General features: G+C 50.2%; 1 protein-coding gene across 5 annotated transcripts in view; it reads right to left on the bottom strand.

Moving 5' to 3' along the window:
* BICRA (BRD4 interacting chromatin remodeling complex associated protein) overlaps positions 1–13,667 on the bottom strand; it is a 593,087-nt gene that overhangs the window by 164,664 nt on the left and 414,756 nt on the right. For all 5 annotated transcript variants that reach the window (XM_086938677.1, XM_086938681.1, XM_086938679.1 and 2 more), the window contains exon 6: positions 3,325–3,390. In XM_086938677.1, coding sequence (XP_086794803.1) covers positions 3,325–3,390 — 66 coding nt within the window. The remainder of the gene's footprint in view (positions 1–3,324; positions 3,391–13,667) is intronic.

The following is a 13,667-nucleotide window of genomic DNA, read 5'->3' on the forward strand; positions in this document are numbered from 1 at the left end:
TGTCGAGCAGGGACCTGATGTCGTCGGTGGCTGCGATGAGGGCGGTCTCGGTGCTGTGGTTTGCTCGGAAGCCGGACTGTGAGGGGTCGAGGGATCCGTTGGTCTCGAGAAAGGCGGAGAGTTGTTTGTTGACTGTCTTCTCGATGACTTTGGCTGGAAAGGGGAGGAGCGAGATGGGGCGGAAGTTCTTGAGGTCCGTGGGGTCCGCGGTGGGTTTCTTCAGGAGGGCGCTCAGCTCGGCATGTTTCCAGCTCTCCGGGAAGGTGGCGGATGTGAAGGACCTGTTGATGATGTTCCGGAGTTGGGGTGCGATGATGGAGTCGGCTTTGTTGAAGATGTGGTGTGGGCAGGGGAGCCGGAGTGGATGGTGTTCATCAGGCGGGTGGTGTCTTCGGTGCTGACAGGGGTCCAGGTGTTGAGGGTGGTGGTGGGGGGTGTTGGTTCGGTGGTTGGGTGCGTGGTCAGTGCGCCGAAGCTGTTGTGTATGTCGGCGATCTTGCGGTGAAAGAACGAGGCGAGCGAGTCGCAGAGGTCTTGCGAGGATGCGATGTCGTTGTTGCAGGCGCTGGGGTTGGAGAGCTCTTTAACTATGCTGAAGAGTTCTTTGCTGTTGTGGGTGTTGTTGTCCAGTCGTTCTTTGAATGTTGTCTTCTTGGTGGTGCGGATCAGCTGGTGGTGTTTGCGGGTGGCTTTCTTGAGGGCTGTCATGTGTTCTGCTGTCTGGTCGTGGCGCCAGGCTTTCTCGAGGGTGCGGCAGGTTTTCTTGGAGTTTTTGAGGTCGTTGGTAACCACAAGGCTTTCCTGCTGCCGGGTCTGCTGCGAGGATTATTCAGTGGTGCGAGTTCGTCGGCGCAGTTGGTGAGCCAGTGTGTGAGGTTGCGGGCTGCTTCATTGGGGTCCGTCGTGTTGGTGGGCGGGTTCTGGCTGAGGGTGGTGATGAGCTGGTCGGCGGTGATCTTGCTCCAGCTTCTGCGGGGAACATGTTGCGGGTGGTGGTGGGTTGTGGTTCTCCTGAAGTTGAAGTGGACGCAGCTGTGATCTGTCCAGTGTAGTCCGGTGGAGTGGCTGAAGATGTGCTTGCTGGAGGAGAAGATGGGGTCAAGCGTGTGGCCGGCGTAGTGGATGAGGGTGTTCACAGGTTGTTTGAGTCCGAGGTTGGCGAGGTTGTCCAGCAGGGCGGCAGTGTTGTAGTCCTTGTAGTTCTCCAGGTGGAAGTTGAGGTCCCCTAGAAGGATGTAGTCTTTGGAGGTGAGGGCGTGCGGACTGACGAAGTCTGCGATGGCTTCGCTGAATTGTTTGCGTGGTCCCAGGGGTCTTAGATGATGGTGCCTCTGAGGGTGGTCTTGGGATCGGTGTGTATCTGGAAGTGAAGGTGCTGGGCGGCGGTGAGGGTGTCGTCGGAGTTGGTCGTGATGCGGATGGTGTTTCTGTGGACGATGGCGATGCCTCCTCCGGTTTGGTTGACGCGGTCTCTCCGGGTGATCTTGTAGCCATCCGGGATGGCTATGGCGATGTCAGGGGCTGAGGAGGCGTTCATCCAGGTTTCCGTGAGGAAGGCGACGTCTGGTGATGTTGTGTCGAGGAGGTTCCAGAGTTCGACGACGTGCCTGTGGACGGAGCGGGTGTTGAGCAGGATGCACTTGAGGTGGTTGTTGCTGGTGCTTGGCTTGGCGGGTGCGGTGCTGGTTTGGAGGCAGGTGAATTGGCAGGCTTGGCAGGTGAAGGGTCCGTGGGTGCGTTTCGGGGTGGCTCGGTAGCAGGCGGGGTTCCAGCCGGCGTTGAGTGCGTGAAGGGTTGCGGCGTCGTAAGTTCGTCGGGTGTGCTGGCATCGTCGAGGACCAGGGGTCCTGGCGCTGGGCGCGGTCCAGGCGCAGACGGACTTGCCTTTGGCGTGCCTTCGGCGCACAATCTGCGCGCCCGCTGCGCAAGAACGCTGCACGTACGTGCGGCGACCTCTGTAAATGACGAAGTGGGAGGGAGGAGCAGCTGGGAACGGGGTGGCCAATGGGCGGTCGAGGGAGGGGTACAGAAGAAAAAAGGGGGTGGGCCGCAGGGGAGCAGCAGCGGGGATCGGGGAGGGGAAGAAACGCCAGGAACAGACACGGGGAACAAGGACTATGCAAAATAATACGATTAAACACAAAGGTACTGGAACAACAATAATGGGCACAGCAATAATCACACAGAACCTGGCACTCAGATGGTGAGAGTGCGGGAGACACGGGCACAGGAGCGGTCAACGCTGCTCTGGGGTAAGAAAGCAGCTGAGGGCTCACGGCAGCAGCGGACGGGGCAGGAGTCTTGGGCACCCACGGGGAAGGGGGGGGAAGGGTGTGTGGAGCGACCGGGCCTGCAAGCAGGGTCAAGGGTCACAGTTTACCACCGAGCGGCGACCTCCATAAATGTCCAAGTGGGAGAGAGGAGCAGCTGGGAGGCGAGAGCAGGGTGGCCAATGGGCGGTCGAGGGAGGGGTACAGAAGAAAAAAGGGGGCGGGCCGCAGGGGAGCTGCGGCGGGGATCGGGGAGGAGAAGAAACAGCTAGAACAGACACGAGGAACAAGGACTATGCAAAATAATACGATTAAACACAAAGGTACTGGCACAACAATAATGGGCACAACAATAATCACGCAGAACCTGGCACTCAGATGGCGACAGTGCGTGAGACACGGGCACAGGGGCGGTCAAGGCTGCTCTGGAGCGAGACAGCAGCTGAGGGCTCACGGCAGCAGCGGAGGGGGCAGGAGTCTTGGGCACCCACATGGGGGGGGGGCTTAACAGCCGCGCGGTGTGTGGAGTGACCGGCCCTGGGTCACTAGCATGTGTTCAAGAAAATTTGAACGCCAAAGAAAGCACACCCGCAAATCGACAGCGTTTCCTGCACATCACTTTTCAACATGAATTCAAAGTACTTCACACTCGCAGGAAATAGGTTGTATGCATGCACAAAAGCTTGAAAATCTAATTACACTCCCTCATTTACAACTCATTTTGGCAGAAAAACACAACAGGCTAGGTGTTTAGCTTGTTGTAGAGGCTAATTTTTAGAGTTTGACCTGGTAATAAAACAGTTTCTATAGAAAGGTTACCAGCTTTATCTTGGGTAGGAAGCAAAATACACCATTAATAATGAAAACCCACTACTTGATAAGGCTACCAAGGGCTATATGGGACAAAAGCAAATATATGGCAAACTAAGAATTTCCAGTTCCTCTTCCCACTAGGCAGCAGGATAAACTATACTGGATGAGGAAGGAGAATAATTAAATAATTGGAACAAGCGATATGCAACAATATTAAAAGATATAATGATAAACTACTTACCCCAGTGCCAACAAAAAAAGCATTTGCAGCATCGCCCGCGGTGTCCAGAAGATCATCGCTGTCAATCTGTAATGGAAGAGATACTTTTTCAATTAAAACAAAGAACACAATTCCATTTTTTTCCTTTCTCATTATCCTGTCCATATCTTTGTGTGCAGTTGTCTCTTTTTATTTGTATTGTTATGAATTATAGTAAATCTACTTAACTTACACTGTGACCCTCTTTGCGATTGACCATTGCTTGCAAGTTTATTTAAGTAACAATATCAATTGACTGTAAGCTATGATCATCATATTTGTAATAATTATGTATTCACAGTGAAGAAATGGTTTAATTAATATTTTGCTCTTGACAGATTCCTTTGCCTTTTCTGTTGAATACACATCATAAGATCCCTGAAGGTGATACCCAGACGTCACCTTCCTGACAGAGACCTGGCTGAACCCCGCCTCTGCACCAGACATAGCCATAGGTGTACCAGAAAGCTACAAGATCGCCCGCAGGAACGGAACAGGAGGAGGAATCGCCATCGTCCACAGGAACACTCTCAGAGTGTCGACCAACACCAACAACACCCTCAGCACCGCCAAACACCTGCACTTCCAGATCCACACCGACCCCAACACCACCCTCAGAGGAACCCTCATCTACAGACACCCCGACCACAGTTCAGAGACTCCATCGCCGACTTAGTCAGCACACGCGCACTCGCCTCCAGACTACATCCTCCTCAGGGACCTGAACTTCCAGCTCGATAACAATAACGACACCAACTCCACCACCCTGATCAACAACCTAGCCAACCTCGGACTCAGACAACTCGTCACAACACCCACCCACTCCGTCGGTCACACGCTTGACCCCATCTTCTCTGTTAGCCACCACATCTCCTTCAACCATGCCACCAAACTCCACTGGACCGACCATCGCTGCATCCACTTCACCTTCAAGAAACCCACCACCCACCACCGCACACAACAGATGCCTAGCCGCTGCTGGAGCAAAGTCACTGAAGACCATCTAACCACCACCATCGCCCAGAGCCCACCCACCGACCCTGACACTGCTGCCTGCAACCTTAGACAGTGGATCAACTACTGCGCCAACACCCTCGCCCCGATCAAGAAACCCTCCAACAGTCACACCAACAAGAAAGCCAGCTGGTTCACTGAAGACCTCCGGGCCTCCAAGTAAACCTGTTGAAAGCTGGAGAAGATCTGGCTCAGTGAACAAACACCGGACAGCCACGCAGCCCACAAGAACGCCACCCGCTGACACCATCACCTCATCAGATCCGCAAAAAGGGCCTCCTTCAAAGACCGCCTAGACAACAATGCGCACAACAGGAAAGAACTCTAACATCGTGAAGGAACTCTCCAACCCCCAGCTCCAACACCAACGACGTCCCACCCTCGCAAGACCTGTGCGACTCGCTGATCACCTTCTTCCACTGCAAGATCGCAGACATCCACGACCGCTTCAACGCCATGCCCGCCCGACAACCACTGAGACCTCCGCCCCCATCCGCAACAACCGCCTTCTCTCCTGGACCAACATCAACGACGACGACACCACCAAGATCATGAACACCATCCACTCCAGATCTCCGTCAGACCCATGCCCACACCACATCTTCAACAAAGCCAGCACATCCATTGCACCCCCATCTCCGGAAAGTCATCAACACCTCCTTCGAGACAGCAACCTTCCCGGAGAGCTGGAAGCACACCAAGATCAACGCTTTACTCAAGAAACCCAAGGCAGACCCCAAAGACCTCAAGAACTTCCGGCCCATCTACCTGCTTCCGTTCCCGGCAAAGGTAATTGAGAAAACAGTCAACTAACAACTGACCAGCTACATCGAGGAGAACAACATTCTGGACCCTTCCCAGTCCTGGTTCAGCAGCAACCACAGCACAGAGACTGCCCTCATCGCCGCCACCGACTACATCAAGTCCCTGCTGGACAATGGAGAAACAGCGGTCCTCATCCTCCTGGACCTGTCAGCCGCCTTCGACGCGCACTGCCACCACACACTACGAACACCCCTCCACAACGCCGGGATCCAAAAGAAGGCCCTGGACTGGACCACCTCCTTCCTCTCTGGCAGAACACAGAGCGTCCGCCTTCCCACCTTCCGCTCCGAAGCCACCGAGATCATCTGCGGCGTACCCAGGGCTCATCCCTCAGGCCATCTCTGTTTAACATCTATATGGCACCGCTTGCCCACTTCGCCCGTCGGCACAACTTCAACATCATCTCCTACGTCGATGACACCCAGCTGATCCTCTCCCTCACCAAGGACATCCACACCGCCAAAACCAACCTTCATGAAGGAATGAAGGCCGTCGCTGAATGGATGAGGAAGATCCGACTGAAGCTGAACTCAGACAAGACGGTGGTCCTCATCCTCGGATCCACCCCTTCGGCCTGGGACGACTCCTGATGGCCGACCACACTGGGAACCGCACCAACACCCACCGACCACGCATGCAACATAGGAGTAAACCTTGACTCCACCCCCTCCATGACTAAACAGGTCAACGCCGTCTCCTCCTCCTGCTTAAACACCCTCCGCATGCTCCGCAGGATCTACAAGTGGATCCCCACTGAAACGAGAAGAACGGTCACCCAGGCCCTCGTAAGCAGCAAGTTGGACTACAGAAACACCCTCTATGCAGGAGCCTCGGCCAAACTCCTGAGACGGTTCCAACACATGCAAAACGCCTCTACATCCCTCGCCGCAGCCACATCACACCCCACCTGAGAGACCGGCACTGGCTCCCAAACAACAAGAGGATAACCTTCAAGATACTCACCCACACATACAAGGCACTCCACAACACAGGACCAACGTACCTCAACAGACTCAGCTTCTACACCCCCACCTGCCAGCTCTGCCGACCTCGCCAGAGTCCCCCACTTCCTAAGAGCGACCTCCGGCGGCAGATCGTTCTCACACCTCGCCGTCAAGACCTGGAACACACTCCCTATCCACAAACGGCAGACCCAAGACCTGCTGACCTTCAGAAAACTCCTCAAGACCTGGCTTTTCGAGCAGTAGCAGCATTCCCCACCCCAGCGACTTGAGACCCTCATGGGTGAGTAGCGCGCTTTACAAATAATATGACTGATTGATTGATTGATAGATACCCGGAGGAAAGGGTGTTTCATCGAAACGCGGTTCGGTGCTATATTTTAGTTCTCTCCTTGTATACATCTGTTTTTTTGTTTTGAAAACTGATTACGTTGAAAAATTCTACATTAATGTGAAAATATTTCTCTCCGATTACATTTATTCTGAAGGCTTTTTTTTGCAATGAAAGATAAGTTACTTACATGTAATTCTAGTTCTCTTCCAGGGGTATCCTCATCAAAGTCATAAGCACTGAATATTCCCGCCCATGTGCGGGGACCCCGGAAATAATAAAAATTATATATGTAAATCACATATATCTAGCTCTACATATATGTATGTACATATATCATTTTTTCTCACACCAATGCAGCCCCAAAACTGAGGCTAAACAATTTAATTACCCATAAAGAGACTGTATTTGCAAGCATATAAACACACACATTAGGTCAAATAGCACTTGAACTCTGTGTTTTAATGAGGAAAACACTTATATAACATGGAAATTGCAAATAAACTAGACATTGTTAGCCCACAGGCTGCATAGTAAAGCAATAGCATAGAAAATGAAAGCATTTTCAACAAAAACTGGCGCCGTGCCTTTGAGGCAGCCAGGACCCCTGGCTTCCCATCATGCCTCAGGGGTGACAGTTGGGTCAGTTGTTCTTTCCGGCTCCTCCAGTCAGGACCCTGGTTTTACAGCTCCTACCTTTTTTGAATTTGTCACAAATATCTTGATATTCTTTAAGTTTTTCACTTTCACTCGACGTCTTTAGCACTCGAACTCTGTTTTAATGAGCAAAACACTCATATCATGAAAAATGCAAATAAACTAGACATTGTTAACCCACAGGCGGAATTGTAAAGCAATAGCATAAAAAATGAGAGCATGCATCTTGTAGGTCCAGCGAACACATCCAATCCCCCTGCCTGAGATGTGGATATATTTGATGAAGCGCCAACATGCGAAACTTTTCCTTTTTGACATAAAGGTTGAGTGTCCGCAAGACCAGAATGGGTCTGTACTCTGCTTTCTGGCCCTTTTTCTTGACCAGGAAGTATCTTGAATAAACTCTGTAACCTCTCGATTGCCGATTTTGTGAGAAGGGTGGCCCCACCTCTTTTTGTAGGAGTTTTAACGGGTGACTCGACGTTGGCATTGGAGGGATAGAGGGAGGTCGAAGTTGAAAGTGAAGAGAGTAACCATTCTGAAGCGAAGCTAACACCCAGCGATCTTTTGTAATGGCACGCCACTCTTCCATATGATACGGGATGCTTCCCCCCACTGGAGTGGTCAACGGCGTTGGGGGAAGGAAGAACTCATGGTTTGGATTGAGTCTTGTTGGAATTGTTGCCTTGACGCTGATTTCCTCCGCTTCTTGAGGAGCGCCTGCCTCTGTATTGGGATTTTTGCTGCTCCTGTTGGTCTTGATTCTTCTGCCACTGAGGGGGTTGAACCCTCTGTTGGGAAGATCGCTTATTGTAGGGGCGGAACCTTTTATGGAATTCTTTTTTCTTTTCAAGCCCAACGGCCTTTAGAGGGTCCAATTCCGTTTTCATACGTTGCATTTCTTCATCAGTGTGTGAACCGAATAAAGATGATCCAGAGAAAGGCAGGTTCATGATACAGGACTGAGCTTCTAGCTTTAGGGTGGTAAGACGCAACCAAGAAGACCTCCTTGCGCATACCCAGTGAGCATATCCATGCGCCGAAAGGGTAGCTCCGTCAGCTGCAGCGCTAATGATCTGGTTGGAGACCTGGCTGCCCTCCGTAAGGATTTCTACAAAATCCCTGTGATCCTCTTGAGGGAGTTTCTCAATGAAACGCTGCAGGGAATTCCACAGGGATCTATCATAGCGGCCCAATAGCGCTTCCACATTAGATACCTTCAGCAAGGAGGCCGAGGTGCCGCATACCCTTCGTCCCCAGAAGTCTTGCGTCGTGCTCTCCTTGTCTGGTGGTACAGTGGAGGAAGATGCCACGGGTCTTTCTCGCCAATGCAATAATTACTAAATCCGGGGGAGGGTCGGCTCTGAGGAAGAGTGGATCCTCCTCTGGCGAACGATATTTTTTGAGAATCCTTGCTGGAACAGATTTTATTGTCACTGGCGTGAGGAATACGTCCATGACTGGTTCTATGATACCTGGAACCAAGGGAAGCAGAGGTTTGGCCGCTGTCTTGTGATGTAGTGTTTAGAAAATCACTGAAGACTTGGTCTGGCGAGCGGTCATGGGAATCCCCTGCTTAAGTGCCCCTCTGCCTAAAATGTCTTGGAAAGTCAAGATATCTTCCACTTGAGAGATTCTCGACGGTAGACTGTCGGTCAGTGTTGGAATATAGTCTCTATGTGAGCGAGTAGAAGATGAGGAAGAAGTAGGAGATCTGTGTTCCCTTCTCCTGCTCCTTGACCTGGATCTCCGTCTGCTTGAGCGCACCGGGGTGTGCATTCACTATCTGGGCCTGGAAGGAGGTCGATCCCGATCCGCCTGCTGTGTTAGCCGAGCTGCTGTATCTTTGTTGGGAGCCCAGTGATGTAATGGCCTGTACCATGTAGGTGATGTGATGGAAGGCGACGTCTGTCTTTCTCTCCTCTCAGGGGAACGTGCTGGAGGAGATGGGTTCACCTCTTCATGCAGTGATCTTGCTGGTGAATGTCCTGACACTGCACTGTCAGAAGAATAGATTACCACCTCCGGGGACCTAGATGTTGATCCACAGTGAGAGATTTGGGAGCCTGAGGGAGATGACGATAGGCTCACTGGAGGAGAGGCCTCTCCTGAAGGGCACCTAGAGCGAGATCTGGAGCGACTGTGATGCTGGTCGTCTTGACGGAGACTTCTCTGAAGAGAACCTCTTCTTTTAGAAGGTGGGCTCGAGCGCACAGGAGAACGTCCCTTTGACTTAGAACGCCTCTCCGACGCCAATGCTGATTCCTTTCTCGACGTCGACTTTGGAGATCTCTGCTTCGACGTCGGACGGTGATCCGGTGACTGAGTTGTTACACTCGACGTCATGCTTATAGGCGTCTTCTGCGTCGACGTGGAGGTATGCTGGGTCAACGTATGCCTCGACGCTGAAGGTGGTGACTGGTATCTCGATGCCGAAGACTGATGAACCATCCTTGGCGGAGACCTGTGACTTGACAAACGCAGTTGAGACGCCGCGGAGCAACCTGCTTCGACGTCGAACGCCGGGAATGAGGCATCGACGAAGTGTGTCTCAACGTCGAACGCCGGTGCGTCGATGGAGCGCTGTGCCTCGACGTCGATTGCTGGGGCGACGACGGAGCGCTGTGCCTCGACGTCGATCGCTGTGGCGACGGAGTGAACTGCCTTGACGTCGGATGCCCCCCATGCGACGTCTGAGACCTGCCTCTCGACGTTGAACGCCGCCTGGTTGACATCAAAGGAGGTACCGGAGTTCTCGACGTCGAAGTCTTCGCCAAAGGATGATGAGCTGTCTTTGCAGTTGTTTTCGTAGTCACCCGCAGCTTCAATGCCGATCCCGACGAACAGGTCGGGACTTCTCATGACGTCGACCGCGTTCTCTTCTGCTGCCTTTTAGGAGACCTACCTCTTTCAGAGAGGCCATAAATTCGAATTCTCTCTCTGTCTTTGAGGGTTCTCCTTGACAAGTACTTACAGTGTTGACAGCGTCTGAAGAATGTGTCTCAGGGACACAGAGGATACACACAGGGTGTGCGTCTGTCCTTTTTGCCACAGGAGGGACAAAGATCGAAAATGGAAAGCATTTTGACAAAAATAAACCTTTTTTGAAAAAAATAAAAAAAGGCAGCACCAGCACTCTAAAGTCTAAAGACGTCGAGTGAAAGTGAAAAAATTGAAGAATATCAAGATATTTTTGACAAAGTCAAAAGAGGTAGGAGCTGTAAAACCAGGGTCCTGACTGGAGGAGCCGGAAAGAACAACTGACCTAATTGTCACCCCTGAGGCATGATGGGAAGCCAGGGGTCATGGCTGCCTCAAAGGCACGGTGCCAGTTTTTGTTGAAAATGCTTTCATTTTCTATGCTATTGCTTTACTATGCAGCCTGTGGGCTAACAGTGTCTCGTTTATTTGCAATTTCCATGATATATGAGTGTTTTGCTCATTAAAACACAGAGTTCAAGTGCTATTTGACCTAATGTGTGTTTTTATATGCTTGCAAATACAGTCTCTTTATGGGTAATTACATTGTTTAGCCTCAGTTTTGGGGCTGCGTTGGTGTGAGGAAAAAATGATATATGTACATACATATATGTGGAGCTAGATATATGTGATTTCCATGTATAATTTGTATATTATTTCTGGGGTCCCGCACATGGGCGGGAATATTCAGTGCTTATGACTATTGATGAGGATCCCCTGGAAGAGAAATATTAATTGTTAAACCTTTGGGTTATTGTATTAATCTTTTGAGAGAATCTTTATTGTGCATTAGTAGATATTGTATTTCTTTTTGAGAGAAAATCTATATTGCGAATTAGTAGATATTGTGAGGGGACTTGGTGCATATTATGCTTTCTTGGTATCTATGTGATGTATGCATATGTGGTTTCGCGCGAGGATGTTTGGGTATGAAGTTGACTGTATGCTGCTGAGTGGAAGTTGTGCAATGGGATCTGTGGTTTTCTTTAAAAAAATGTAATTTTTTTTGAGGATATGTATTTATGAATGTATTGAAATATTTGTATGGAAAAGTAAAACAAGCATTAGAAATGCAATAGGTCTCGGATTTTTTGGGAGTTAGAGCTAATAGAATTGTAAATGGCAATGTCTTTTAGCCATGTGTTATGGAGTGTATGCATGTGGTGTGTAGTGGAAATATGTGTGTTGGTTTGGAATAGTAGGAATGGTGGCATCCTGCGCTTTAGATGAATATGTTTAAAAGTAGAGGGCACCATATTGCAATTGCTACAATAGTTAATTGTGGATTCGTTAACAATTGATGTGTGCACTAATAGGTGGTGGTGTGTGTGCCTGTAGAAATTGTGCACTGATGGCTAGAGGTGTGTGTGCTAGTTAAAAGCGTGCACATATGGATGGTGGTGAGTGCGCCTAGTGAAAGCATGCACTGACGGCTGGTGTTGTGTGTGACTGGTGAAAGTGTGCACTGACGGCTAGTGGTGTTTGTGCTTGATGAAAGCGTACATGGATGGCTGGTGGTGTTTGCGCCTGGTGAAAGCGTGCAATGATGGCTGGTGGTGTGTGGTTGTGCGTGTAGTGGTGAGTGTGTGGTGGTGTGTGGTGGTGAGTGTGTGGTGGTGAGAGGCTGGTGTGTGCGAGTGTGGTGTGAGTGTGGTGTGCGTGAGTGTGGTATGTGTGTGTGGTGTGTGTGTGTGTGTGTGGTTTTGTGTGTGGTCTTATGTATGTTTGTGGTGGACTTAGTTTGAGTGTTCGTCTCCTGCACACTCACACAGTGCCCCTACACACTCATACACTGCTCTCCCTGCACACTCACACTGTTCACCCTGCATAGTCACACACTGTTCATCCTGCACACTCACACACTGTGCACCCTGCACACTTACACACTGTTCACCCTGCACACTCACACACTGTTCACCCTGCACACTCACACACTGTTTACCTTGCACACACACACACACACACACTGCAGTCACTGTTACTCTGCAGTCACTCTGCAGGCACTCTCCAATCACACTCACTCTGCAGTCACACTCACTCTGCAGTCCCACTCACTCTGCAGTCATTCTGCACTTGCACTCACTCTGCACCTGCACTCACTTTGCACTTACTCTGCACCTGCACTCACTCTACACTCACTCTGCACTGACACTCATTTTGCAATTAGGAAAGGGAAGAGCTTTTCAGTTTGTCCAATTTAGCTGTATGTGGCTTTCAGATTATTACTTCTCAGACCCAGGAATAACGAACGTGGGGGAGCTAGGATACGGAATGGGTTTCTATGGGTTTTAGATTGTGCTGACTTGACCGGAAGGCGTCAGAGCACTTCACAACAGGAGCATAGCTGATACATGTGAACATTGCAAGTGAACAAAATTACAAAAGGAACGTTAGGACGCATGGGAAAATTGATAAGAGTGGACGGCGAAAATATAGAGGTAGCAATCGTTACAGTACAGGAGGAAAAGGGATTGCGCAGACTTGACCTGAAGGCGTCAGAGCGCTTCACAATAGGAGCAGAGCTGATACATGGGAACATTGCAAGTTAACAAATTACGAAAGGAACTCTGATAAACAGACGAAAGGCGTCAGAGCGCTCTTGCACACCTCTGTACCATATATTGAAAAGGACAGGGGTGTTAAGTTCTTACAACTAACTCTTCGATATCATAACTTTGTTTTCTAAGACACTAGATGACAATGTTCCATTCAAATAATTTTTCTCGTACTGACTGGTACATCCTGCCCACAGCTTTCAGCCGACCTTGCAGCCGTTTCTCGTACTGAGTGGTACATCCTGCCCATTGCTTTCAGCCGAGCTTGCAGGCGTTACATGAAAATGTAATAAGTTTCAAAGCAGCTGCCGCGTTTTATATTACAGTACAGGAGGAAAAGGGATTGCGCGGACTTTACCGGAAGGAGTCAGAGCACTTCACAATAGGACCAGAGCTGATACATGGGAACATTGCAAAAATAACAAATTACGAAAGGAACGCTACGACGCATGGGAAAATTGATAAGAGTGGACAGCGAAAATATAGAGGTAGCAATCGGTACAGTACAGGAGGAAAAGGGGATGTGTGTCACTTGCCAAGATTACAAAGTACAAGTAGGGGTAAAATACTGCAATAAATGACAGACTCTCCAGCACAAGAAAAAAATGTTATGTAGGCCTGGGGTGAGTGCAACTGGGGTGGCCGCGCAGTCATCGTGCTCAGCCTTCCAGTACACAAACAAGATTTGGCCGGGAGCCAGCATGCGTACACACACAGCTGAAATAAAACAAACTGGAGAGTGTTGCACTCGCGCCCAGCATCTGTCTTCAATTACTGCGGGCCCTGACAGCTGGTAATTGAAGAAATATGCCCTTCTGCTGCGCGTGTCCGCACAGGATATGCACTAGGCGGAGCAACTCTAACGCCTATGGCCTATTGAGTGCTCTCTTGTAAAAACACACACATGCAAGGGCCAATTGCCATGCAGCTGGCAAAGAAAAACAGCAAATATCCCGAGCTTTCTGGAATTCGGTAGGTACGATTTTCGAAGCCCTCCGAAAA

The sequence above is a fragment of the Lissotriton vulgaris genome, chromosome 9, assembly GCF_964263255.1.
Source record: "Lissotriton vulgaris chromosome 9, aLisVul1.2, whole genome shotgun sequence".
Classification (NCBI taxonomy): Eukaryota; Metazoa; Chordata; class Amphibia; order Caudata; family Salamandridae; genus Lissotriton; species Lissotriton vulgaris.